Source organism: Talpa europaea, assembly GCF_964194135.1.
Source record: "Talpa europaea genome assembly, chromosome: 4".
Lineage (NCBI taxonomy): Eukaryota > Metazoa > Chordata > Mammalia > Eulipotyphla > Talpidae > Talpa > Talpa europaea.
The window spans coordinates 32,937,655-32,962,676 of record NC_140070.1 but is presented as its reverse complement, the minus strand read 5'-3'; the positions used below and the strand labels follow the sequence as shown (position 1 = coordinate 32,962,676).

At 34.3% G+C, this 25,022-nt stretch overlaps 1 protein-coding gene across 1 annotated transcript in view; it reads left to right on the top strand.

The window, feature by feature from the left end:
- Positions 1 to 6,272: 6,272 nt before the first annotated feature.
- LOC311170105 (disintegrin and metalloproteinase domain-containing protein 18-like) overlaps positions 6,273 to 25,022 on the top strand; it is a gene marked incomplete at its 5' end in the record, with an annotated part of 34,469 nt that continues 15,719 nt past the window's right edge. Inside the window, 10 exons of the mRNA XM_084232456.1 lie at positions 6,273 to 6,327; positions 6,885 to 6,961; positions 8,390 to 8,445; positions 10,917 to 10,995; positions 11,260 to 11,336; positions 14,071 to 14,248; positions 19,496 to 19,561; positions 20,801 to 20,872; positions 21,060 to 21,226; positions 21,801 to 21,882. Coding sequence (XP_084088582.1) covers positions 6,273 to 6,327; positions 6,885 to 6,961; positions 8,390 to 8,445; positions 10,917 to 10,995; positions 11,260 to 11,336; positions 14,071 to 14,248; positions 19,496 to 19,561; positions 20,801 to 20,872; positions 21,060 to 21,226; positions 21,801 to 21,882 — 909 coding nt within the window. The remainder of the gene's footprint in view (positions 6,328 to 6,884; positions 6,962 to 8,389; positions 8,446 to 10,916; positions 10,996 to 11,259; positions 11,337 to 14,070; positions 14,249 to 19,495; positions 19,562 to 20,800; positions 20,873 to 21,059; positions 21,227 to 21,800; positions 21,883 to 25,022) is intronic.

The following is a 25,022-nucleotide window of genomic DNA, read 5'->3' as shown; positions in this document are numbered from 1 at the left end:
GATCTTCTAGTTACCCATATTTAAAAGAGAAAGATAGGCTAAAATGTAAACCCAGATACCTCTATTTCTAAAGATTGTATTGTTAATGTATTTTAAAAATTCATCTAAAAATGTATGAATATATGGAAGAAAAGACTTGTGTAAGTAATCAAGAGTCAAGAGAAGGTCTGATATGTCATGAAAAATTGTTTAAATTTTCTCATATATGAATAGGAACACCAAGTATATTTATAGTAATCAGGTAGGGATTTAGCATGATACAGTTTGCATATTTCATATGATACAGTTTAAAAATATATATTGCTGTACTATAGTTTATATAGTACACCATACTATATATGCTCATAGACACAATATACGATAGAATAAATTCACATTGATATAGTTTAGAAATTTCATTTCAATAAAGTTAGGTAAAATTCAGATTCAGTCAAAAACAGTGACTAGTAAAACAGATAAAACACTATTGAATATATAAGAAAGGTGTGATGAAGGCAGGGTTGCATAAAAGGAAAATAAGAAGACAAATTTTGAGAGATATAACAGAAGAATTGGTTGAAGTGGTAACTGGATTGATGTATCTGTGCTGAAATAAAATAAAACTACAAAGATAATGGATAATGACATGTTTTGCTAATGATGTATTGTCTAGTAAGTTAAGAACCAGTCTGGTGTTGGAGTAATGAAGTGGAGAGGAGTGAAGAATGACTTTGGTTTTGAACATATGTATGTATCAATCCTGTGGGAAATGCAGAGGACTTTTGGAAAAGATACAAATTAATCATTAGTTCTTCATGTCTTTCTCATTCTTTTTCACTGTTTCCTTGTTGGTGATTGCCTTTTACCCATGTAAAATTTAGTAAATATGTAAATGAGCTTATAGTATTTATTTTTGATGTGCCTATCACAAAATTTTTAGGAAAAAGAAATTTGGGTTCACAAATTTCATGAATTTGGGTTCATAAATTTCATGACGCAAAGTCATAGCATGTGAGAATAATTGTTATATCTGTAGTTGTATATTAAATTAGATAGCTGTAACCATTCAAATTAACATTACTGTTTTTTTTTTTTTCCTGGATTTTTTTTACAACAGTTACTAAACAACAATATCGAAAAGCTTTAGCTTTTAGGAAGTGTGTTACCAGGAAACTCATCATTAACTGGCTGGCCTGATGAAGGAATGAAAAAATCCTGCTTTACTCTCCTTTTGCTAAGGTTTAAAGCTTTCAGTTTCACAAATCAAAATAAATCCTGTGAGTGAAAGTACGTAGGCTTATGTCTATTGAATTTTCTACCCACTGTGACCTTGTAGTTGGAAATAAATAGTCTGCCTCTTTTGAAACTGGGAAAATGTTATATCCCAAGCTGAAAACATTGTATTAGCTATAGCTGCTGCCTGTCCTCAGATGCCCATGGCCACTCTAACTGCTCCCACTTGTAGAGGTTTGAATCCATAATTCCCAGAGAAGATATAAAGATATAAACCTAATTTAACTCAATAAACATAATTTGGAGAAAAAAATAAAGAGAGCATACCTACAGTGCACCTCTCCAATAGCACACGATTCCCCTCTCCTGTCCATCCTAGACTTTGGACTATGATAGTAGGTGTTGCCAGGTAAGGACAGTCCAGAGCCACCAACATCATCACTAACATCCATTCTATGTTCAAAGGAAATTAATATTTATACTGTGTTCCTGGTCTTAGATACCTTTTTTTTAAGATTTATTTATTTATGCATACAAGAGCTGGGGTACAGGCCAGAGGTGTAGGGGGTGAAAGGACAGAGTGGGGAACAGAACAAGCAGATTGAAATACACTGCTGAGGGGAGCAGCGGGCGAGTCAGGAAAGGTCTGCTGCACCATGTGGGTAGCTCCCTGGCCAGGGATCAAATTCATTCTGTAGTGGCTGCGGATAGATTCATAGGTTGCATCTTAACCCCTTGCGCCACCAGGAAGGCCAGACTATATCCCCCAGGTCCCTGGTACAGGTCCCAAGGCCAAGAAACAAGCATGGCTTCTTCACATGTCTCTGGTCCACATGTTCCTCAAGTTTTCTCTTCCTGCAGCCTTCTTTCTCAATCCCTTTTTAGCTTCCGCTGGCTGCTTAGTTCCAGTCTTCTTAGGTAGGCCAGAGAACCCAGAAGCTCCTCTTTGGGGAATTACACTTTTATGACACTGTACCCATCACAAGACACCCATAGTGGTCCATCACAGTTCATTGTGAACTTAACCCTTTCCTGCTCCACCCTCCCTGTCTCCCTTGGGTAGCATCAGTTTTATGGTCAGATTCCTAGGGTTTGATTTTGGTTTGGTGCTCTCTGACTCTTTGTTTTGTTTCTCTATATTCTATATTTGAAAGAAACAATCAGATATTTATATCTATCCCCTCCAGTTCCATCCCCATTGTTACAATTGGCAAGAGCTCATCTTGTTTTGTAGCTGAGTAGTGTTCTATTGTGTTGTGTGTGTGTGTATGTATGTATGTATGTATGTGTGTATACCACATCTTTTTTTTTTAATTTATTTATTTATTTATACAAGCACTGGGTACAGTCAGAAGCGTGGGAGGGTAAGAGAATTCACCAGAGCCAGAGTGGGGAACAGAACAGGCAGACTGATGAAATACACTGCTGAGGGGAGCAGCAGGCGCAGCAGGAGAGGTCTATTGCACTGTGTGGGAATCCTGCTGGCTGCTAGGGATCAAATCGGCACTGCAGAGGCTGCAGGCAGCCTCGCAGCCCAGTGCTCAACCACTGCGCCACCAGGGGAGGCCCTATACCACATCTTTTTAATGCACTCATCTGCCCTTATGCATTGAGGTTTCTTCCATAACTTGGCTATTGTAAGTAGTACTGCAGTGAACATAGGAGTGCATAGAAGAACACATAGTGCATATAGAGCAAAAATTAATGTTTTTTCATTCTTTGGATACTTAGGTGTGATCTTGCTGGATCTTGTATTAGATCTATTTTTAATATTTTGAGAAATATCCCTACTATTTTCCATAGAGGCTGGACTTTTCTGGGTAAGATTTCCTTGCTTGAGTTCCCCCTCACCTTTTCTGTGATAAATGAAGTTCTGCATAATTTTAAGCAAATTTACCTGGGTTAGGGAATCATCAGCCTTATTGGAGTCTAATTAAGACCTATCGAGTCTCCATCAATAAACAAATATGCTCCTGGGTTAAGAGTGGGAGTGTCTCATCATGGAGGACAAGAGTTTCCAAATGTAGGGCCTCCCCAGTGGTGCAGCGGTTGAGCACTGGGCTGCGAAGCTGCCCGCAGCTTCTGCAGTGCCGGTCGATCCCTGGCTGCCTTACAAGGGTCCCACATGGTGCGCAGACCTCTCCTGCCGCCTGCTGCTCCCCTCAGCAGTGTACTTCGTCAGTCTGCCTGTTCTGCTCTCCCCTCTAGCTCTGGTGAATTCTCTCACCCTCCCACGCTTCAGACTATACCCAGTGCTTGTATAAATAAGTAAATAAATCTTTAAAAAAAAAAAGTTTCCAAATGTCCAACAACTGATGAATAGATAAAAAAAGTGGTCTATCAATAAAAATGGAATATTATTCAGCCATAAAAAGGAATGAAACACTGATACTGCTAGGACATGAATGAACTTTGAAATTATTATGCTAAATAAATAGATCATCAGAAGATACCTGTATTATTAACTTGTGAGAATTATTCAGAATAAGGACATCTATAAAGACAAGTTTTAATTGTTACAAATCCACGAGACAAGAATGGATAACCACAGCACACACTAGGATCATCAATTTGGCAGAATAAGATAGGAAAAACTTCAAGTGAACTTTGTTTACAGTGATGATGGGGGAGTATAGCTTACAAAATACAACCAAGGGCCCCAACAACAGATAAACAGAAGCAATGGAGAGAACTAATGAATGAGAAAATACAATGTTGGTGAACACAAGAATAAAACAGAGGAAAAAAAATTAAAACAAACCAGTATAAGTGCCCTCTGCAACAACTTAAAAAGAAATAACGTTACAGGCACGAAGGAACTAGAGAGAGATATCTAAAGTAACTGAGGAAAAATATTTCCAACCTAGAATCCTTTACCCAGCAAGAGTAACATTCAAAGACCGAAGAAAGAGTAGGAGCTTCACTGAAAAAAACTAAAAAGTCATTAATACCAAGTCATACAAAGAAATTCTAAAGGAGGTACATAATACAATTAATAACAACACGATATTACTAGAGGATGTTAATAGCTCACTTACAACAATGAACAGATTAACAGGACAAACATAACAATAGCTTTAAATGAGGATAGAGACCAGATAGGTCTAACAGACATCTACAGAACATGCCACAAACAAACAAACATATAAATAAAAAATGCTGCATACACTTCTTTTTTTAAAGTGTACATGAAACATTTTTAAGAATAGACCCTATCTTGGTGCACAAGTCAATTATCAATTAAACTGAAGATAGTGATTTTTCAGGTAGAACTAAATGCATTCTTTTTTGGGTATATACTATCTTGCAAAGTTTTATAAGAGTATTTATCATATTAAGGCTTTTTAATTTATCTCAACACCATGCAGTCACTGGTGTCTGGGATGGCTTTATTTACCTTACTAAACATGCCTGCACCTGCTCAAAAGTGTTAATGAATGAATGAGAAAAGTCTAGTTAAAAGAGAAGAGGGTGAGTGACAGATCTTGAGTGTTATAGTAGAGAAGGTCTAAAGAAGATGGGTGTGTAGATGGAGACATAGAGAAGTTACTGGTGGAGTTTTAGGGAGAGAGAATTTAAAAAGTAAAAGAAGTTGGTGGAAAGGGAAACTTAAAGAAAAAATCTTCACCATTAAACATACCAGAATGCTGAAAAAACATGCCTGCTAGGTTTTTGGTTTTTTGTGTTTTTTTTAAGATTTATTTATTTATTAATACAAGCAATAGGTACGGTCAGAAGCGCGGGAGGGTGAGAGGATTCACCAGAGCCAGAGTGGGGAACAGAACAGGGAGACCGACGAAATACACTGCTGAGGGGAGCAGCGGGCGGCAGGAGAGGTCTGCGTGCCATGTGGGACCCTCACCCAGGGTCTGGGGATTGAACCAGCGCTGCAGAGGCTGCAGGCAGCCTTGCAACCCAGTGCTCAACCGCTGCGCCACCAGGGAGGCCCCCTGCTAGGTTTTTTAGACATGAATTTCTTTTTCCTTACTAATAACCACTCACACTGTTTCTTTTTTTGTACCCTTGCCCCTTAGGGAACAGAATTTCTTCTAAGGGAATCTCCCTAAATAAGTAAATAAATAAATAGTGAACTGTGTGGTTTAAATGAAAAATACACATCAAGATGATTCTACAGTAATTTTGCCACACACTCTTTAAGGTCATGAGGATCATTTGCCTGCCATATTTTTAATAATTTCTGAGAAACAGTTTCCCAGCTGCATTACTACTTAGCAATTCCAAACATTAGGCCTATTGGAGTTTGTTTTTCCAACTGTAGATACAATTAATGCCTCCAAAACGGTGTACTGTGATAAAAAAAATTTTTTTTGGGTGAGTGGTGGGATAAAATTGAGTTACAGTTTGAATTTGAGCAGTCTAAGATACCAGTCAGAAAATTCAAAGACAATGGCATATTCTACAGTAGTATCACTTTACCTCTCTCAGGTTTTCTTGATGACAGTTCCATCCTTACAACTTTCTTGTTAGTGCTGGCATTTATAGTTTACTTCCTCTTTCCTCAACCAAATAACCTAATATTACAAGAACAGGCATGCAAATGGAACACTTGTCCTAGGATCTAGTCCGAGGATCAAGTTCAATATTTTTGACTTTACCTGAGCTGGAAAGAATAAATAAGGTTGGTACTAACAAACATACTAACAGAAAATTTCTCGTAAAAATAATTACAATTTCTATTTTCCTCCACCACGATGAATAAAACGCTAAAATATACAGTGATGTGGAGTAACAGAATTGCCAAGAAATTCACCAGAAAGGCAGAGCATGCCCATGTCACTAGTGCATGGCTTAACTATGTAAACCTTGTCATAAGAAACAAGTTGTGTATAAATACATACGCTTATTTCTGGTGCTAACTCTTCCTGTCTGTTGGAAGCTTCCCAGCCACTCAGGATTGCTAAGGCTGGGAATATCGAAACTGCAGCTCTCACTTCCACAGTAAAGCACGCTTTACGCTTCAGTAGTCCTGCCCGCGAGCCTCGGAGCTGCCCAACGGCCTCCAACTACCTTGACTTTGCTTCCTGTGCTCTGGCCCAGCCATGTTCCTTCTCTTTGCTCTGCTCACTGAGCTTGGAAGTTTGCAAGCCCACCTTGGTGAGTCCAGGGAACCTCCACTTCCTTCTCCTGGTGTCTCTCAGCTGAGCTCTTTCTAGAGAACAATTTCCTGTAGCTGTGGCACCCTCGGCTCACTTCTCGGATACCCCGCAGGTGCCTTCTGTTGTGTTGCCCCTATCCTAGACCAGGGTAGGTGTCTGAGGATGCTAGCCATGAAGTCCACTCTCAGCTTCAGGGGTCCAGGGACTCAACAGCTAAGACACAGCCCATCTTCCTGGGTCACCGCTCTTTGGCATGGGGCATGGGGCGTAGTGTCCTCATTTACTCCTCAAAGTTCTGAAGGAAACAGGACCCAACATGTTTCTAAAAAGGAATAGGATGGTCCTATGAAACTGAAACATCTATGGTTTGTTTGTATCTTAGCACTTCTCAATGTGCCCCTGAAACAAATCTAATGAAAGTTGTGGGTCGAGAAGGAGGCTGGACACACATAAATAAGTTTTCAAACAACTTTAGACACATGGACTCAGAATAATAAGTCATGCTATATTCAGGTGATTATTTTTGCAATCAAAACAAATATTTTCTTCCTGTAGATGCTGAGGGAATATTTCTGCATGTCACCATTCCACAGAAGATAAGGTCAAATGAGAGTGAAGATTCAGAGAAACAAGTAAATGATACAGATATTTGCTTTATTATTTAAAATTTTAATATATTTTTTATTTACTGTTGTACTCAGATCATAATGAATTGTAGTTGCTCTCAAAGCGAAATAATTTCACTGGGCTGTTTTGTCTTTTAATACATTTTGATTCTTTTTTGCTAACACATCTATTTACTTCCGTCCCCTTCCCTACATCTTTGCATTATCTTCTGAGATACTTGTTCACAGTTATCAGGAAATATTAAGCACTTTTCAGGAATCATAAGGGTACAAAATATTAATGTGATAAAAGTGTAACAATGAGGTAGACTTCAATTCATAAAAAATTATTGACAGCTAAGTGACAGAAACTGGTGTAGAAAAAAATTATACCTACAAAATTTGACTCTGATTATGTCTGATTATGATGAAAATTATGTCTGATTATGATGAAAAAGATCACAATAGGTAAATATTTACCGGGAAAACAACATTACTGACCATATAAAAAGAGATTAAATTGAAGTCATTCAAATTTGAATATTTTCTTGATTAAAATAATTCAAATAGCATAGTTATGTTTTTATATTATACACCTTAAGTCACAATACAGTGTTCCATGTCCTTAAAGTGGTGGTGGTCAATGTTTGATAATACTGAGGACATTTTTACATGGTGAAGGAATAATTTTGGAAATAACAATAAGTAAAAACATTAAGAATCCATTAACTCTGTTTTGCATACAGTATTGGAACCTACAATGATTATGTTCTATTTGTGAACAACTTTAATAAATTGTACTGTGAAATTAAGTAAATGTAGTATAAATAGACTGTGAAATTGTACTTAAAAATCGCAATAAAATAATTTCCTTTAGAGAATTTGTAAAGGCTTTTCACCTACTAACCTGTATTTTTCATGGGGTTGATACATTTCAAAGTCTCTCTTAAACTTTATCACTTCTCCCTCCTGTAAAACCATGTTCTTCATGTATGAAATAATCAGTTATAAAGAATTTTGCAGTTTTTGATACATAGCAGAAAATGTTTCTGGAAAGGTTCTAAAAATTTGTGCTGCCAGCAGTGAGATGAGCATGCTCATTTCATCCCAGTATTTAATATTATTAAAGTTTTTAAAATTCAGTTTGATTGGTGAACGATGGCACTATACTGCTGTTTATCTTGCATTTCAATTATTATGTGCATGAATAAATATTTTTGCACATGCATATTAATTGCCTATATTTCTTTTCTGAAAATAAAAATAGGGGAGGAGGCAAAGTTGAAAAAAGATAATCCACAAAAGAATATGTTCATTTTTTTAAAATGGATTTTTTTGGCTTGAGTAAAATAATGCTGTTTTACTTTATATAGTTATATATTTACTTATAAGCACCATGATAACTTAAATTATAATAAATATATATTTACTAAATCATATTTTGCTTTATTTTAGGTGACTTATAGCATCACAATTGATGAAAAACAATACATTCTGCATCTCAGAAAGCAGTAAGAGATTTTACTTTTTTAAATTTTAGAATTTACTTTTAAATGTTCTTTAATTCAAGAATTCAGTATGTCAAAGACTACTCAATTCATTTTTCAATTTGGGATTCACTTGGTCTTGAATATTAGATCTCTTACATGATATATTATATCTGAATATTATATATATTATAGCTGAATATTTATAATTATTCAGCTTATTTTCAAATTAAGAAATAAGATACAAATTTTCAAATCTCCAATTGAATATAAAGCAGACCCAAGATCTTCAAGTTATATATTTGGTTTATCTGATGTGAAAGCAAACATTTTTGTGTGTCAAGTTATTGGTAGGAAATTCAACTAGTGGCATATATTTTATTGATGTAATACATGTTTATATGTTTATTGATGTAATACTAATATATATATTTATTTTTAACAACTTTACTGGATGAATTTTATATATCATGAAACTCATTTTGTTGTATCAATCAATAATTTTTAATAACTTCATTCAATCTTGAAACCGTCAACCATAAGTCAGTGTTAGACCATTTCACTTTGTATGTGTACCACATCTTTTTGATCCATTCATCTGTTTTGAAACATCCAGTGTGAGATTGAAAATGGACCAGTATGGCTTGGAAAATGGACCAATTTGATTGGCACTTGACCAGCACTGATCAAATAGTGGGGATTGGAAACCTGTTGGCTCCTAGTGTTCAGCTCTGTACAAAAACATAAACTCATGCCATTTGCAGCAACATGGATGGAGCTGGGAGGGATTATGTTAAGTAAAATAAGTCAGAAGGAGAAAGATAAATATTGGATAGTTTCACTTATATACAGAATAGAATCAGAAACCAAAGGGTCAGGAAAAAGACAAAATTTGCAAACTGACTATAGATTTGAGGCATAAGGTAGGGGAAGGGGCAGGACAAGGGTCAAAACAAGGGAGGGAAGAACATAAGCAACTGTGGTGATAGTTGACGGGAACTACAGGGACTAAATCTGAAGGGAGAACTCAAATACTGTCCAAAAATTAATAATGATGTAAGAAAATAAATGTTAAAAAATAAATATATTAAAAAAAATTAAACTTCACCAGTGTATCTGACCTGACCTATACTGTGGTCAGGCTTCAAAACTGAACACCAGGAGACCCCTAGGCACTTGTGTGAGCTTGAACCTGATCAGTCCATTTAGGATCCTGGCGCCAGGTATAAAATGGAAAAGCCCAGCCCCTGCCTGCATTGAGGTCAGGTCAAGGCTCCAAGGAACCATGGCCAAAGCTGGCCTCAGTGGGGTGGGAGGCAAACTGTATCTGGCACCCCTCAGAGAGGCTTGGTGTAACAATTTAGGGAACCCTGCTTCATTTGTAAACCCAAAGCATTTTTCTGGTCTTTGCATTTTCTGCTAACTTGGATAACATTTCCATGTAAATCTGGCTTTTTTTTTCAGTGCTTTAATCATCTGTTCAGTGAAACTCTCTATGCACTCCTATAGACATTTTGCCACCAACCTCTCAGAACATTATTTATTATCATTTAACACTCAAGCAGTATTTGTTCCTCACTGTTGTGAAGACCCGTGGTTTTGTCTTTTGTTTACTGCTATATGCTTAGAAGATCATCTGATAAAAATTTTTATTTTTAGATAAAAATTTTTATCATCAGATAAAAATCAGTATGTATTTGTTGATTAAAGACATATATATATATATATATAGGAATACATATATCTGATATAGAACAATCAGAGTCTATTGCAGTATAAAGAAAGCCTGAATGCTGATATGTTAATTGTTGTGTTACATTAAAATTACTCTAGATTGTATTATATAAATCCTATATATTTAGTATCTATTTTTATCATTTTCATGTTTGTATTTATATTAAATTTTTTTTTTAAGATTTATTTATTTATGCATAAAAGAACTGGGGTACAGGCCAGAGGTGTGGGGGGGTGAGAGAATTCACCAGAAACAGAGTGGGGAACAGAACAGGCAGATTGACTGAAATACACTGCTGAGGGGAGCAGCAGGCGAGTCAGGAGAGGTCTGCTGCGCTGTGTGGGTTGCTCCCTGGGCGGGGATAAAACTCGTGCTACAGTGTCTGTGGACAGCTTCATACATTGCGTCTTAACCCCTTGCGCCACCAGGGAGGCCCTATATTAATTTTTTTAAAGATATATTTATTTATTTATACATACAAGCACTGGGTATAGTCAGAAGTGCGGGAGGGTGAGAGTATTCACCAGAGCCAGAGCGGGGAACAGAACAGGCAAAGTGAAAAGATACACTGCTTAGGGGAGCAGCGGGCAGGGCAGGAGAGGTCTGTCGCGCCATGTGGGACCCTCGCTGGTGGCCGGGGATCGAACCGGTGCTGCAGAGGCTGCGGGCAGCTTCACAGCCCAGCGCTCAACCGCTGTGCCACCAGGAGAGGACCCCTATATTAAATTTTTAACAATTTTTTATTTTTTGTTTTTCTTAGCTCATTCTTATCCCAGAACTTTTTGGCTTATACATATAATGAAACTGGATATTTGCATTCTGATTCTTCATACATTAAGGTAAGATTTAGATGCCTCAGTCATTTGTTATATATGTTTCTTTACTGAAGTGGACATATAAAATCTTTGGGATATTTAGTAAATTTATTTTACTTTCTGTAACTGTGACCTTTTATATGGTTGACTATTTTACGTAGAAAAGTATGTGATAGAGATGAAACCCAGGCCAAAATAAGTTCATGGGCACTCAATGTTTTCTCTAATGTTTAACAATACATTTTTTATTTATAAATTATTTACTTGTCTTTCTATATTATGTTTTAGATGCATTGCCATTACCAAGGATCTGCTTCAGGTTTTCCAAATTCAGTTGCAACACTCAGCATCTGTTCTGGACTCAGGTAGCAGCTGAGGGCTACTTGTATATGGAAAACAGGACATACTTCAAAATGAATATGGGAAAGTTTAGTGAAACCTAAACATGAAAATTTATGATAACCTTAATTTTATTAATAATAGGTTTAGTAATTGGACCTCGTGCCAATTAAATGAAATCATTCCAGAAGATCCTGACCCGAGCCATATTTGAAAAGATTGTGCAGAGGGGGAAAGTTTCAGTAAAAGGAACTATGGAACATCTCCATAAATATTATGCTTGCATTATCTATCAGTTATCTCCAAAAAACTAGTTATGGAAAATGAAATTAATTACTTAAAGACTAGCCACATATTGTATGCTGTCAGTTTAGATGCACACAGTATCAGATATAAAATAAATACTAAAAAGTTTTCCATAAGGATGAAGGGCCAGGAATAATTGGTTTTCATCGTCGATGTTGAATGGAAAAATTGGTAAGTTTACCAGAGGTCAGGTGTGTCCAGAGGAGCAAAATGAGGCACTCCCTTGCTTCTGGTTACCTGATTTACAGAATTTTCTCATGTCAACTGAAAAATATCATGGTGTCTGAGTGTGGTTTTTATAGATATCAACCACTTTAGATGTCTGCTCTACATAGCTGCCTTCCTTTATTCTACTGTAGCAGGAACTCTATTCTTGGGATTCTCAACAACAAATATCTTGGTTCCCAGCAAATACATGGCCTTAATGAACATATTTTTAATGTATGTAAGTACTATACTGAAATGGCAAAATATTTTTCATTATGTCAATTCTTCAAAATGTTAGCAAAACTAAGGCAGAATTGGTGACTCAGTTACTGAAAAAGCAAATAGAAGACTTCTTCCCAAAGGACACCTTTTTTTATATGATATGGTAAAAAGAGTATAGGGTTTAAGAGTTAAGAACATGTGTTTTAAAATATTATTTAATTTTATACTAAGTATAATACTAAGTATACTAAGTATAATCTTATACTTAGTTTCTTATCTGCAAAATGAGCATAAGTGAAAATAGCACTTGGGTTGTTGTGAAATCATGGAAGCAGGTAAGGTTTCTAGGACCTGGTTAAAGCCAGGCACTAAACACATGCCCTCTTTCTCCCCTTATCATTCTGCTCTGTAGTTAGATGACTATGCATATGACTTATTTTCCCTTAAGGGCCCCCAGCTTTAATATCTACCTCGGACTTCTTATTCCCACAGCATATGCTGGATAAACATACACAGGCTGAAATGGTGTAACTTAATATATTGACTTATTTTTCTGCTTTTGCTAGGATATTTTGCATAGCATCTCTTTGGAGACCTTTAGAATCAACAAGTGGGCTATACGCTCTTGAAAACACCTATCTGGCCACTCTGATCCTATTCCACCAACTTTATTTGCTTGCTGTTTTTCCTATTTTAGTCTTTGTTTTTGAATATATTGCTTCTTATTGAGGTAATGTGAGTTTATAACATTGTATGTGATGTAATGGAGTCGGTACACACCTCTTCAGATGTTTGTTGCCATACTGCACACAGCACCAAAGCACCCAGAGTCCTCTACCACAGTCCATTGGGTCCCCTCCTTACATTTGCTCCTCAGCCCCAGATATCTCTATTTAGTAGCCTCAGTTCTATAGTCAGGTAGCTGCTAGAGTTTGTTTTTTGCCTAGTTTTCTCTGTTCTTTGTTTTGTTTGTATCCATAGGTTGGATCTGTTTTCAAGTGGCATAGATTTATGGGTGTTCTAGAATTAAAAAATAGGAGGATTTTGTGTACTTCAAACTCCTGCATATGCAATGTTTTTTGTTTCAACTAGAGGCCCTTTACTCCAGGTCAAACCCTCCCTACCTCCACCTCAGCTCTACCCAGCTTACTCGAGACCCAAGAAGCATTACCTAGGTCCACGGTCACCAAAGAACAGTGTCACACGGTGCAGTGCCTGTAACTTCACAAACACTGCACAGTTAGTCACAAACTCAGGTCTTGCAAGAATGTAAAGCAGTTGGCTCTCTAATGTTGGTGAGAATGTAAAATGGTGTCACCACTTTGGAAAACAGTTTGACAGATTCTTAAAAAATAAATGTGTGTGTGTGTATGCATGAGAAGCAAAATGATGTCATGTGATCCAACCACTGCATTCCTAGGCATTTTCCCAGGAAAAATAAAGTGTATGTCCATACAAAGGCATGAATGTGAATGTTACATAATGGCTTAATTTGTGATCACCCCTAAATATAACCAAATGTCCACTAACAAGTAAATGGATAATTTGGTGTATAGAATCTGTGGAATATTCTTTATCAGTGAAAAGGAGTGATCTGGATAAATTTCAAAATAGTTATGCCAGACCAAAAGAGGAGTCTATATTCTATTATTCTGTTTATATAAATTTGTAGGAGCTAGGCAGGAAAGACAGATTACAAAGAGCACCAGGAAATTTGGAGGAGCCTATTTTTCTAGTGTCCATAACACAATACCACAGACTGGCTGGCTTAACCAACAGTTTAACAGGGTAGTGATCAGTTTTGTTATGATAGTGAATTGATTATGGTTCTAGTTACAGCACTTGTCAAATCGTATACTTTTAATATGTCTAAGCTTTTTGTATGTCAGTTTTAATAAAGCAATAGAAAGAGAAAATGAGTTTAAAATGTGTCCTTTCTCTGATACCTCATGTCTCAAAACATTTCATATTACAGCTTTGGAGGGATCATATGCAGGCATTTTCTATTATTTTCTAAACATTCAGGGGATTCCTTCAGTTTGAAAATATCAGCTATGGAATTGAGCCATTGCAATCCTCAGCAAGATTTGAACATATAGTTTATCAAGTGAAAAATGACAATGCAGATATACCAACATTAGCAGGAAATTACAGCAATATTTGGAAGAAAGATCAGCCCTCTAAAGATCTCTTAAGTTCACAGGTAACTATGGTGAACCTCATATTATGATTTATTGTGAAATTACTTCTGCAGAATTTTGTTAATCATGACAAAAGTAATGAGCTGTCAGTACATATATATATCTTAAGTTCACAATTAACTGTGGTGAATCTCATATTATGATTTATTGTGAAATTGCTTCTGCAGAATTTTGTTAATCATGACAAAAGTATTTAGCTGTCAGTAGATACATTTAAATGGATATCCCTCTATATTTTTAAGTAACAAACATCCAAATCCACCTAAAATATATGCAAAATAGTTATTTCAAGTTTATTTTTGCAGGGTGTAATGTAACATTTCTTATGTTCTACTTTATTCAAACAAAAATGTGTATTATTGAATATACTTTGCAAATACAAGCAGAACAGAGTCACATTAGTTAACACTCCACTGGGGAAATTTTGATACATGGCTTTACATACTACTTAAATCTTTTTATTTTTTCAATTTTTAAAAAAGATTTATTTATTTATTTATTTATTTATTTATTTATTTATTTATTTATACAAGCACTGGATACAGTCAGACGTGCGGGAGGGTGAGAGAATTCACCAGAGCCAGAGTGGGGAGCAGAACAGGCAGACTTGACAAAGTACACTGTTGAGGGGAGCAGCGGGTGGCAGGAGAGGTCTGCGTGCCATGTGGGACCCTCGCCCAGTGGCTGGGGATCAAACCGGCACTGCAGAGGCTGCGGGCAGCTTTGTAACCCAGCGCTCAACTGCTGTGCCACTGGAGAGGCCCAACAAATCTTTTTAAAATAGATAACATTTGTTTGATTTTGTTGAGTCTCATCAGCTCTTTGTAGATTTTTGTGGTCAGTCCTTTATCATTAGTGTTGGATGCAAAAATTTTCTCCCAGTCGGTGGGGTTTCTCTTTGTTTTTGTTACTGTCTCTTTTGCTGTACAGAAGCTCTTTAATTTGATGTAGTCCCAGCTGTTGATCTTTGCCTTCACTATCACTGCTTTGGGTGATGTGTCTGTGAAGATGTCTTTGATGTGCATATTATGGAGTGTTTCGCCTATAATCCAGTCAAAAAATGGGCAGAAGAGCTCAAAAGAAATTTCTCTGAAGAGGAAATGCAAATGGCCAACAGGCATATGAAAAAATGTTCAACATCACTTGTAATCAGGGAAATGCATATCAAAAGTACAGTGAGACACCATCTCACACCAGTGAGAATGGCACATATTAAAAAAACTAGCAACAACAAATGTTGGCGAGGGTGTGGAGAAAAAGGAACTCTCCTGCACTGTTGGTGGGAGTGCAAACTGGTCCAACCACTATGGAGAGCTGTGTGGAGATTTCTTGACCTACTAAACATAGAGCTTCCATATGATCCAGCAATTCCACTCCTAGGTATTTACCCAAAGGACACAGAAACATCAATTCCAAAGAACACCTGCACCCCTATGTTTATAGCAGCACTATTTACAATAGCTTTGGAAACAACCCAAATGCCCAAAAATAGATGACTGGATCCAGAAGATGTGGTACATATACACCCTGGAATATTACTCAGCATTCAAAAAAGATAAACACATGCAATTTGCAGCAACATGGATGGCGCTGGAAGGGATCATGCTCAGCGAAATAAGCCAGAAAGAAAAAGAAAAATACCGGATGGTCTCACGCACAGCAGGAATTTAGAAAACTTAAATAAGGGACCAGGAAGAGGAATAATTATAAGAAAGAAAATATCAAAATCAACAAATAACTATGAACCAGAGACACTCTATGGGGGGTGGCGGGCGGGGAAAGGAAGGCTTGGGGTGAAAATAAGGGGGTTGTAATTGTATGGGGAATATAAAAATAAAATTTAAATTAAAAAAATAGATAATATTTGTATATTATTAAACTCCCTTAATTTGCTTTTGGTACAATATAAAATTAAATCTTGCTTGACAGACGTTTTCTTTCATCATTATGAATATATCAATATCTTCTGGCTATTGATAAAAATTAACTTCTTATTCTTATTGAGGATTCCATATACATGAACAGTCATTTGTCATTTGCTTCTTTCAAAATCCTCCCTTTGTCTTTTTTGGAATATCTTTTCTTATGCTCTTTTGAGGGATTCTCTTTAAGTTTATCCTACTTGGACTGCATTGAAATTCTTGGATGTGTAAATTAGTAGTATTCATCAAATTGCAGAAATTTTGACCATTGCATCTCTGGGTATTCTTTCTGCCCTTTTAACTGTCTCTTTACTTTCCAGTACACATTGTATACAGCCTCACAGCTTTAATAGATCCTGTTCATTTTTCTTCATTCTTTCTCTTCTTCCAAGTGTATAATCTCAGTTGATCTGTTACTAAATTACCGGGTTAATCCTGTCTACTCAGATCCATCACTGAACCTCTCTAATAGACATTGCCTTTCAGTTATTGTATTTTCCAATATCAGAAGCCCAAGTTACCTTTTGTAATTTCAATGCCTTTATAGATATCCTGTACTGAGTAAAGCAGAATTATAAAACTTTGTTATTTATTGATAATGGTGTTTTAAGATTTAAAAATTACTTAAAATACAATTTAAAATATGTATTTATCTAACATCATGATTTTCTCAAAGGCAGTTTCTATATATTGCCTTTTTTTCCACCTGTGTGTGGGTAATATTCTTGTGGTCCCTTTTATGTCACATAATTTATTTTTTGAACACTGAAACTGGTCACTGTAAATAATATAAAGTGATGGCTTTGAAAATGAACTTTTATTTCCCTTCCAAATACTATTGCTATATTTTTGTAGTTGTGTGTTTTGTGAATTTTTTGACTGATTCTCTGAAGTCCATGTGCTTTGTTGTGTATAGTCACTGAAGGGTGTCTTGTGTTATCTTATTGGTGGGTTAATGGTTGGACAGAGAGTTCTTTAAATGCTTGGAAACAATAGGTCTCCCAGTCTTTGCTGAGGGTCTCTGTGTACATGTTGAGCCAGACTTATGTCACACAGTTGCCAGCGACTTAGCACCTCTGCCTCATGTTTCATCAGAACCTCATCTTGAGATGAGGATTTAGGGCCCTTGAAGACTTTTCTGTGCATGTACACAGCCTTGGTCTTACACGTAAGCCTACATATGTCTACATTCTTCTTGATTCCTAGATATTTGTCATTATTTTTCAAAACTCCAAGTGGGCATCTCATTCTCAAGTGTTTCCTTTTTAGTTTCTTTGGTTGGTCCATCATTTGCCCTACTGTTCACTGTGACTGACAACTCAGTTAAAATAAATGCCTGTAATCATTTTCCACAAATTACTGTGTGGAGTGGAGGAAGGAAAGATTTCACAAGTGAGATCTTCAGATCACATACAGGCAAGCTTGAAAAGGGTCTTCTAGAAAAAACAAAATAGGTTAAATAATGACATTTTTCTGGAAATACGATTTTGAAGATCTGTAGCACGATTATTCTGATTTTTTTTGAGATTGCATTTTTGCTCAGCTTATCACAAAGACAGGGTAGTAGTTTTCAGCTAATGAAAAAAGGGGAAAACGCAAATTCAGATCCCATAATGATCACTATTAACTAGTTATTTTTCTTAAATAATTCCAGGATGCTGAAAGTACTTGTTTATATTATAGAACTCTAAAAAAGTTAACTCTAACAATTTTTTTGCTAGTTTCTCTATTGTTTTATGCAGAAGTGAATCTTTGAAGGTTCTCACTCTGAGTTTCATTGGCTTGATTCCACTAATTGAATTTTAAATAACATGTATTCACTTATAATTTTTTTATATTGTAAAGGTTTTTATTATCTAAAAGTCTGCATGCCTTTTACCAAGTAAAAGGGTTGACCTTTTCATCTTTTTTCTAGGTAAAAAATGAGATAAGTTTGATCAGATAGTATCAATTAAGAAATAATTTTTAAAGCAGGCAGCTAGTCTTTGAGATAAGTTTCTTCATTAGAACAATGGAGAATAAAGAGGACAGAAAAGAAAGCAGGGTACTATTGTAATTAATGGCCTAAGGAATAGAGATTAGGCCCAAGTATAGCACACCTCAACAAGGTATGGTTGTGACGTGGTAGAGTGTCTTGATTTATGAACTGGCAACTCATGACTGCGATTTCTATCAGCTGCAGTCACTAAACTGAGCAGACCTAGGTGCTCATGAAATAGATCTTGACTTAAGGAGTTCAAAATCTAGCAGGAGAGGCAAATAAGGCACTGATTATGGTGGCATATTCAAAATACTTTAAAACACAGAGGAGCTTCTGCTTGAGTGACAGAAACAATGAGGAGCTCACTTTTGAGGTGACATGAATTGAGCCTTTATATTCACTTATATTTTGATATAACATAGTTTTTAATTTCCCTTTTTTTATCTTCCATTGACTCATGGGAAATTTAGAGGTGTGCATTTAGGTGAATCTAAGTATCTTTTTCATGCTGATTTTTCATTGATTTTGTCATGATCTGGTGATATATTGGACTTCAGTATGTATGTTTTTCTGTATAGTATGTAGTTATTTTGGATAGTGTTATTACATGTGTTTATCAGTTCAGTTTTTTTTTTTGTATTGTTCAAAATTTCATATCTTTTTTTCTTGTAGGGAATTTTTAGTTTATATTGTTGTCACATTATTTGCCTGTGGAACATTTCAAAGTTTTATTCTACATTTTTTATTTTTATGCAATACATCATTACTCTTTTTAAATAAAATTTTATTAATTTACCATAAGTTTATATTATATAAATTTGGGAGTATAACTTCACACCTCTATATGTATATATTTTTTACCACAAACACTAAAAAAATTCTAAGGCATTTACTATATCAAATTACTATATCTCTACCCACTCTTAAAAACAAAAATGATGAATTGGATTGCCTCAAATTTAAGGTGTTTTTATTTGGGAAAAAAAAAACTTGTAAAAATGATGATAAGACAATCTACAAACTGGGAGAACATGCACAGTAATTAATATATAAAATATACAAATGTTCCCTAAGTCAACCTTAAAAAATACAAACAATCAAATTAGAAAATAGGCAAAACCCCGAACAGAAAGTTCTTGACTTCTTGATTTTGTTATGTTTTAACAACAACAACAACAACAACAAAAATACATATATACCAAAACAGATAAATATATGTGCATCATCAGTAGTCTTCTAAGTGCTTCTGAAAGTGTTACAAGCATTTTTCTCCTTTGTACACATCAATTTTTATGATTAACAAACTCAATATATGTTAACATTTGATAAATCCCTTTTTTTTTCAGGAAAAAACCTTTTCAAAACTATTATCCCAATATCTAGAAATACACATTATAGTGGAAAAAGCTTTGGTAAGTCAAACTTTCTCCTTTCTTGCTTCTTTCTGTCTCTCTCTGTCTCTGTCTCTCATTCTCTGTCTTTTTTGAAAACTTTCCCATTAGGGCCTCCCTGGTGGCCTAGGGGTTAAGTCTCAGTGCTATCACCCTATCAATGCTATGGCCTGAGTTCAATTCCCAGCCAGGGAACTAACCCATATATGGCGCAGCAGACCTCTCCTTTCTTGCCCACTGCTTCCCTCAGCAGTGTATTTCCGCAGATCTGCCTATTCTGCTCCCCACTCTGTCGTGAATTCTCTTAACCCCTGCACCTCTGGCCTATACCCCAGTTCTTTTATACAAAAATAAATTAAAAAATAATTTAAAAAAAGAAAAATTTCCCTTAAATGTAAAGGCATTAAAATTTTTAAAACACTATTTGCAAATACACATATTTTCGGTTACTCCATTATGACTAAAAATCCAAACTAGCTACAGTCTCCTACACTCTCTACTTCAGGGTTCATTCCCTGCGTCTCCTTGACCTAACTCATAAACACCTCGCCTCTCCTTAACCTATTCAATTGTTGTATATTTAAAATATACCAGTTATTCATCATTTTATGAAGCCACTTAATATTTTTCCAACTTTATGATGCCAAAGAACAATTGTATGTCTTAAGCTCCCAAATATGAGTCCACATCTTTCAAGAATTTACCAGTTTCTGAGAACACATTTTTCCCTTTCTCCTTTCTTTTATAGTATTTCATGTCATTCTTTATCAAACCTTTTTGAATTTGCTCCACAAAATTTCACTTTATATCACTGTGACTTTTTTTTATGTAAATGTATTTGAACTTTTGCTATTTATATGTTTCTGTATTTGTTCTTTTTATTTATTAAACCTGCAGTGAGAAATACCTGGGTGTCATGGAGCCTTTCTAGATCAAGAAATTCTTTTATTATAGGGAGGAATCTGTGAAGTTATTTCAGAATATTTTGATGATTTCAGTTGTTTCTGTTCAATGCTATCTTTAAAATACAAGTGAGAATCTATTTTGAATGCCTAAATATGCCTTTTACCTTTTATTTCTTTGTTTTTAGTTACTGTAAATGTTGCAATCTTTATATTAGTATGTGCCCATACTAATTATTTGTCAATTATTTGACAAATGCTTGTTTTTATCTGCCTGGTATAATCAAAATATATTCATGGTCACCCCCCAAAATACTATCAGCCACATTTTAACAATAATTATAAAAATGTTTTTCAGTATGATTATATGGGATCAGAAATGATAGCTGTAACACAGAAAATTATCCAGATTATTGGTCTTGTCAACACTGTAAGTTTTAAGTTTTTCATTATTACAAATTTTGAAAAATAATTGAAAGTAATTTGCATTGTTTCATGACAAATTAATGATTTAATGACTTTTTAGTGGTTCAATATACACATTTTTCAACTGAACTTTTAATTTTGCATGTACTATCTTAATGTAATTAAGTTACTTGGGTAAATATTACTTTTAGATGTTTACTCAGTTCAAATTGACTGTGAAACTGTCATCCTTGGAATTGTGGTCATATAAAAATCAAATATCCACCAATGGAAGTGCTGATGATTTATTGCAAAGATTTTTGGCATGGAAGGAGAACTCTTTTATCCCACGGCCCCATGATATAGCATTCCTACTCACGTAAGCATAATTTCTATGTTAATAAAGAAATATATATTTTTATATAAGTATCTTCATTATTTTGATAATTTAATGCATTTATTGTGGTCTTCAACTTTATAGGCCCTGTGTAATATTAAATAAGGAAAACTGTTGTCATAGGAGTTAATACTGGAGCTAGAAAATTGATGAAGATAAAAGCAACATTAATCAGTTATATAACCACATATTTTGGAGTACGGTTTTGTGAAAAGATCTGCCTTTACACGAGCATTTATTTTATCAATGATACTACAAGATAGATGCAAATCTTAGCCTATTAATCATGTGGAAATTTACACTCTTCAGTTAACATTTCCTATAATATACTTTATGACTAATTTTTGACTAAGAGGGATTTTTTTTTGTATATACTTATGATTTAAAGTGAATTACAGTCCTCAATGATTTGGACAATTTATATAATAGATATTATCCAGACCAAAGATTTTTATGTTTGAAAAAAATTGAATTTTTTGAGAGATCTTATTTAATAAATAATTGAATAAGTTCTAAATAATTATGCTAACAAAAATAATTATACTATATGATGTAGTTACAGGAAACATCCTACATACATAGGAGCAACATTGCCTGCCACAATATGCAATAAAAGCTATAATGCAGGTGTTGCTATGGTATGTAATTTTTTGTATATAATTTTTATCTTTACAATATTATAGTACTAACTTAATATTATATTTCATAAGTATTATAAGTGGTTAAGTAGTTTATGATTTTTTACTTCATATTCATATTTTTTTCTTTAGTTGGAACAAAATTACTTTAATCAAAGAAAGTTTATTGAACCATAAGTTTAGAGCAGAAGGAAAATATATGACCCAACATTAATATATCCATTCACCAAGTAGGTATAATGGATACTAATATTAGCATAATTTTAAGGGCATACAACATTAAATAAAAGTTAAAGCATCTTGTATGTCTTCTTCAAGTTAAAGAAATAACAAAAATCATGATTTGTGTTTGTTATTTTATGGATACGTTTGTACTGTTGTTATAAATGTCTGTGTACATAAATGATATATTATTGTACAGCATTACTCTAATTTTATGTATCATTTTAGAACTATTTGAATATATTAAAATATATACAGGTTGAATCATATCACTCTACAAATACTTTAAAATTTTTTGTTTTATCAAGTAATGCACATGTACTAGTTATAAATACAAGGTTAATATTGTAAGAACTGAATCTTGCATAATTTATACCCAAGTCCACTTACTAATGTTTTTAACTTTTTCTTCTGACATTTAAATTATGTTCAGCATCTGTTTTTATTCCTTTAAAGGATTTTATTGAAATAATACTGGTTTATAAATTAACATAGTATTCAGGTATGCATAATTATAAATCACCATATGTATATACTACTTTACATTCATCACTAAGAGTCTAATTCCATCCTCTATCATAATATTGACCCCTTTACCAAAATTACCATCCCCTTACTTTTTCTCTTTGAAAAAACATTAATTTGGTTTTATAATCTAAAAGATTATTTTTGTATCTTTCATTTTTTTTTGTTTCTTTATGTACCACATATCCATGAAATCACATGATATTTAACTTATTTCATTAAACATAATACTCTCTAGATTTATTTATAGCAGGAGCTCATCTTTTTACATATGAGTAGTAGTCCACGGTGTGTATATTAATATAACACGTCTGCTTTATCTAATCATCTGTCAGTGGACCCTTAGGTTGTTTCCAAATCTTGGTCAATGTAAATAATGTTGCAATTCACATGGATGTACACTTATATCTTTGAATTAGTGTTTTCATATTCTTCTGGTAAATACCTAGAAGTGGGGATAACTGGATTGTTTGTTCTAATTTTTTGACGACTATCCATACTGTTTTTCATAATGGCTGAACAATTTTCCATTTACACCAACAGTGTTTAAGGTCTCTTTTGTGTTCATATACTTACCAACACATGTTGTTTCTTGTCTTTTGGAAAATAACCATTCTAACAGGTGTGAGATGATATCTCATTGTTGTCTTGACTTGCATTTCCCTGTTAAAAGATGCTGAACATAAATTCTGTGGACCTATTCGATATTTTTATATCTTCTTTGGAGAAGATCTCTTCATATCCTCTGCCCATTTTTAATTTGGTTGTGTGTGTGTCGAGAGAGAGAGAGAGGATGTTAATGGCCTGTTTGATTTATGATTTGCAAATATTTTCTCTCATTCAGTAGAACATGTATTAGTTTTGATAAGAGACTCTTTCTTGATAAAAAGCCTTTTTAGTTATACATAGTCCTATTTGTTTATTTTTGTTTGCATTTTTCTGTTATTGAAGTAGAATTTATAAAGACATCTCTAACACTGAAGTTCAGAGGTTATCAGTTTTTTTCTTCTATGTATTTTTAGGTTTTAGGTCTTAGACCTAAGTCTTTAATCCATTTTAAATTACTTTTCTGTGCATGGTGGTAGGTAGTGGGCAAGATTACGAAGCAATTTAAATCACAAGGAGGAAATGAAAACTCCCTAGAAACTAAAATTAAAAGACTTTCCAAATCTGGCAAAGAAACTAAATATATAAGTCCATGAAGAAAACAATACCCTTTAATACATTTTTAGAGAACTCCACCCTAAACAGAATACATATTCTTCTCAAGTGTTCTTGGAACATTCTCAAGGATAGGCCATGTCTTTGTGGTATAAAAAAGTCTTAGTCAACTTATGAAGACTGAAATAATAGCCACTTTCTTTTCTGGTAACAATAGTATGGATAGAAACAAGAAATCAAATGAAATCACTTGTATTTTTAGAATAGTATTGGAAATTCTACATTGAGCAATTAGACAAAAAAAAGAAGGTATTCAAATTGGAGAGGAAGAAGTAAAGCTATCGTTATTTGCAGGTAACATCATAGAATACATAGACAATTACAAATATTCTAAATAAAACTCTTAGAAATAATAAACAAATATAGTATAGTGCAGACTACAAAAGCAATATAAAAAAACTTGTTGCATTTCAATACACAAATAACAAGCTAGCAAAAGAGGTATCAGAAAGCAATACCGTTTTTACAAACAGAACCAAAAGGATTAAATACCTATGAATAAATTCATCTATTTCTTTTTAAAATATGCAGAACATCATATGCAGAGAACATTGTACAAGTCATTAATGTATATCATAATTAATTTTGGACAAGCCAATACAAAGATAGAAATATTATAAAGATCAGGAAATGGAATATTTTCAAAACTGCAAAAGAGCCCATACACCATGTCTCCTAGACTTACTACTCATCTCAAAGGAAACCACTATCCTGTATCATCATTCGTTAGTCTGATGTGTTTTTGAGTTTTAAGTACACCAGAAAATACAGTACACATTCTTATATCTGCTAATTATTTGCTCAAAATTATGTCTGTGAAAACCATCCATGTTTATATGTGCAGGAAATGTGTATTCATTCATTTACTCATTTTCTACATAATTGCCCATGAAAGTTCTTGAGGATTCAAATTTAGATATTGTCTACTGACTGCCAATTATTGGAGTCAGAATTAACATCTTAATAGTTCATTATATTTACATTCTGCCTTTTCAACACTTCCACTTTAATTATATAACATATTAGATTCATTTTTTTCATAATATTTCCCATGATTTCTTTATATTCAGAAAGCCTGTTGTGACTCTCCTATTGATTTCAATTCTATCTTTCTTTAAGTTTTAGGTGTAGATAAAATTCACTTCTTTCATGCATGGCTCTATAGTCCCTTC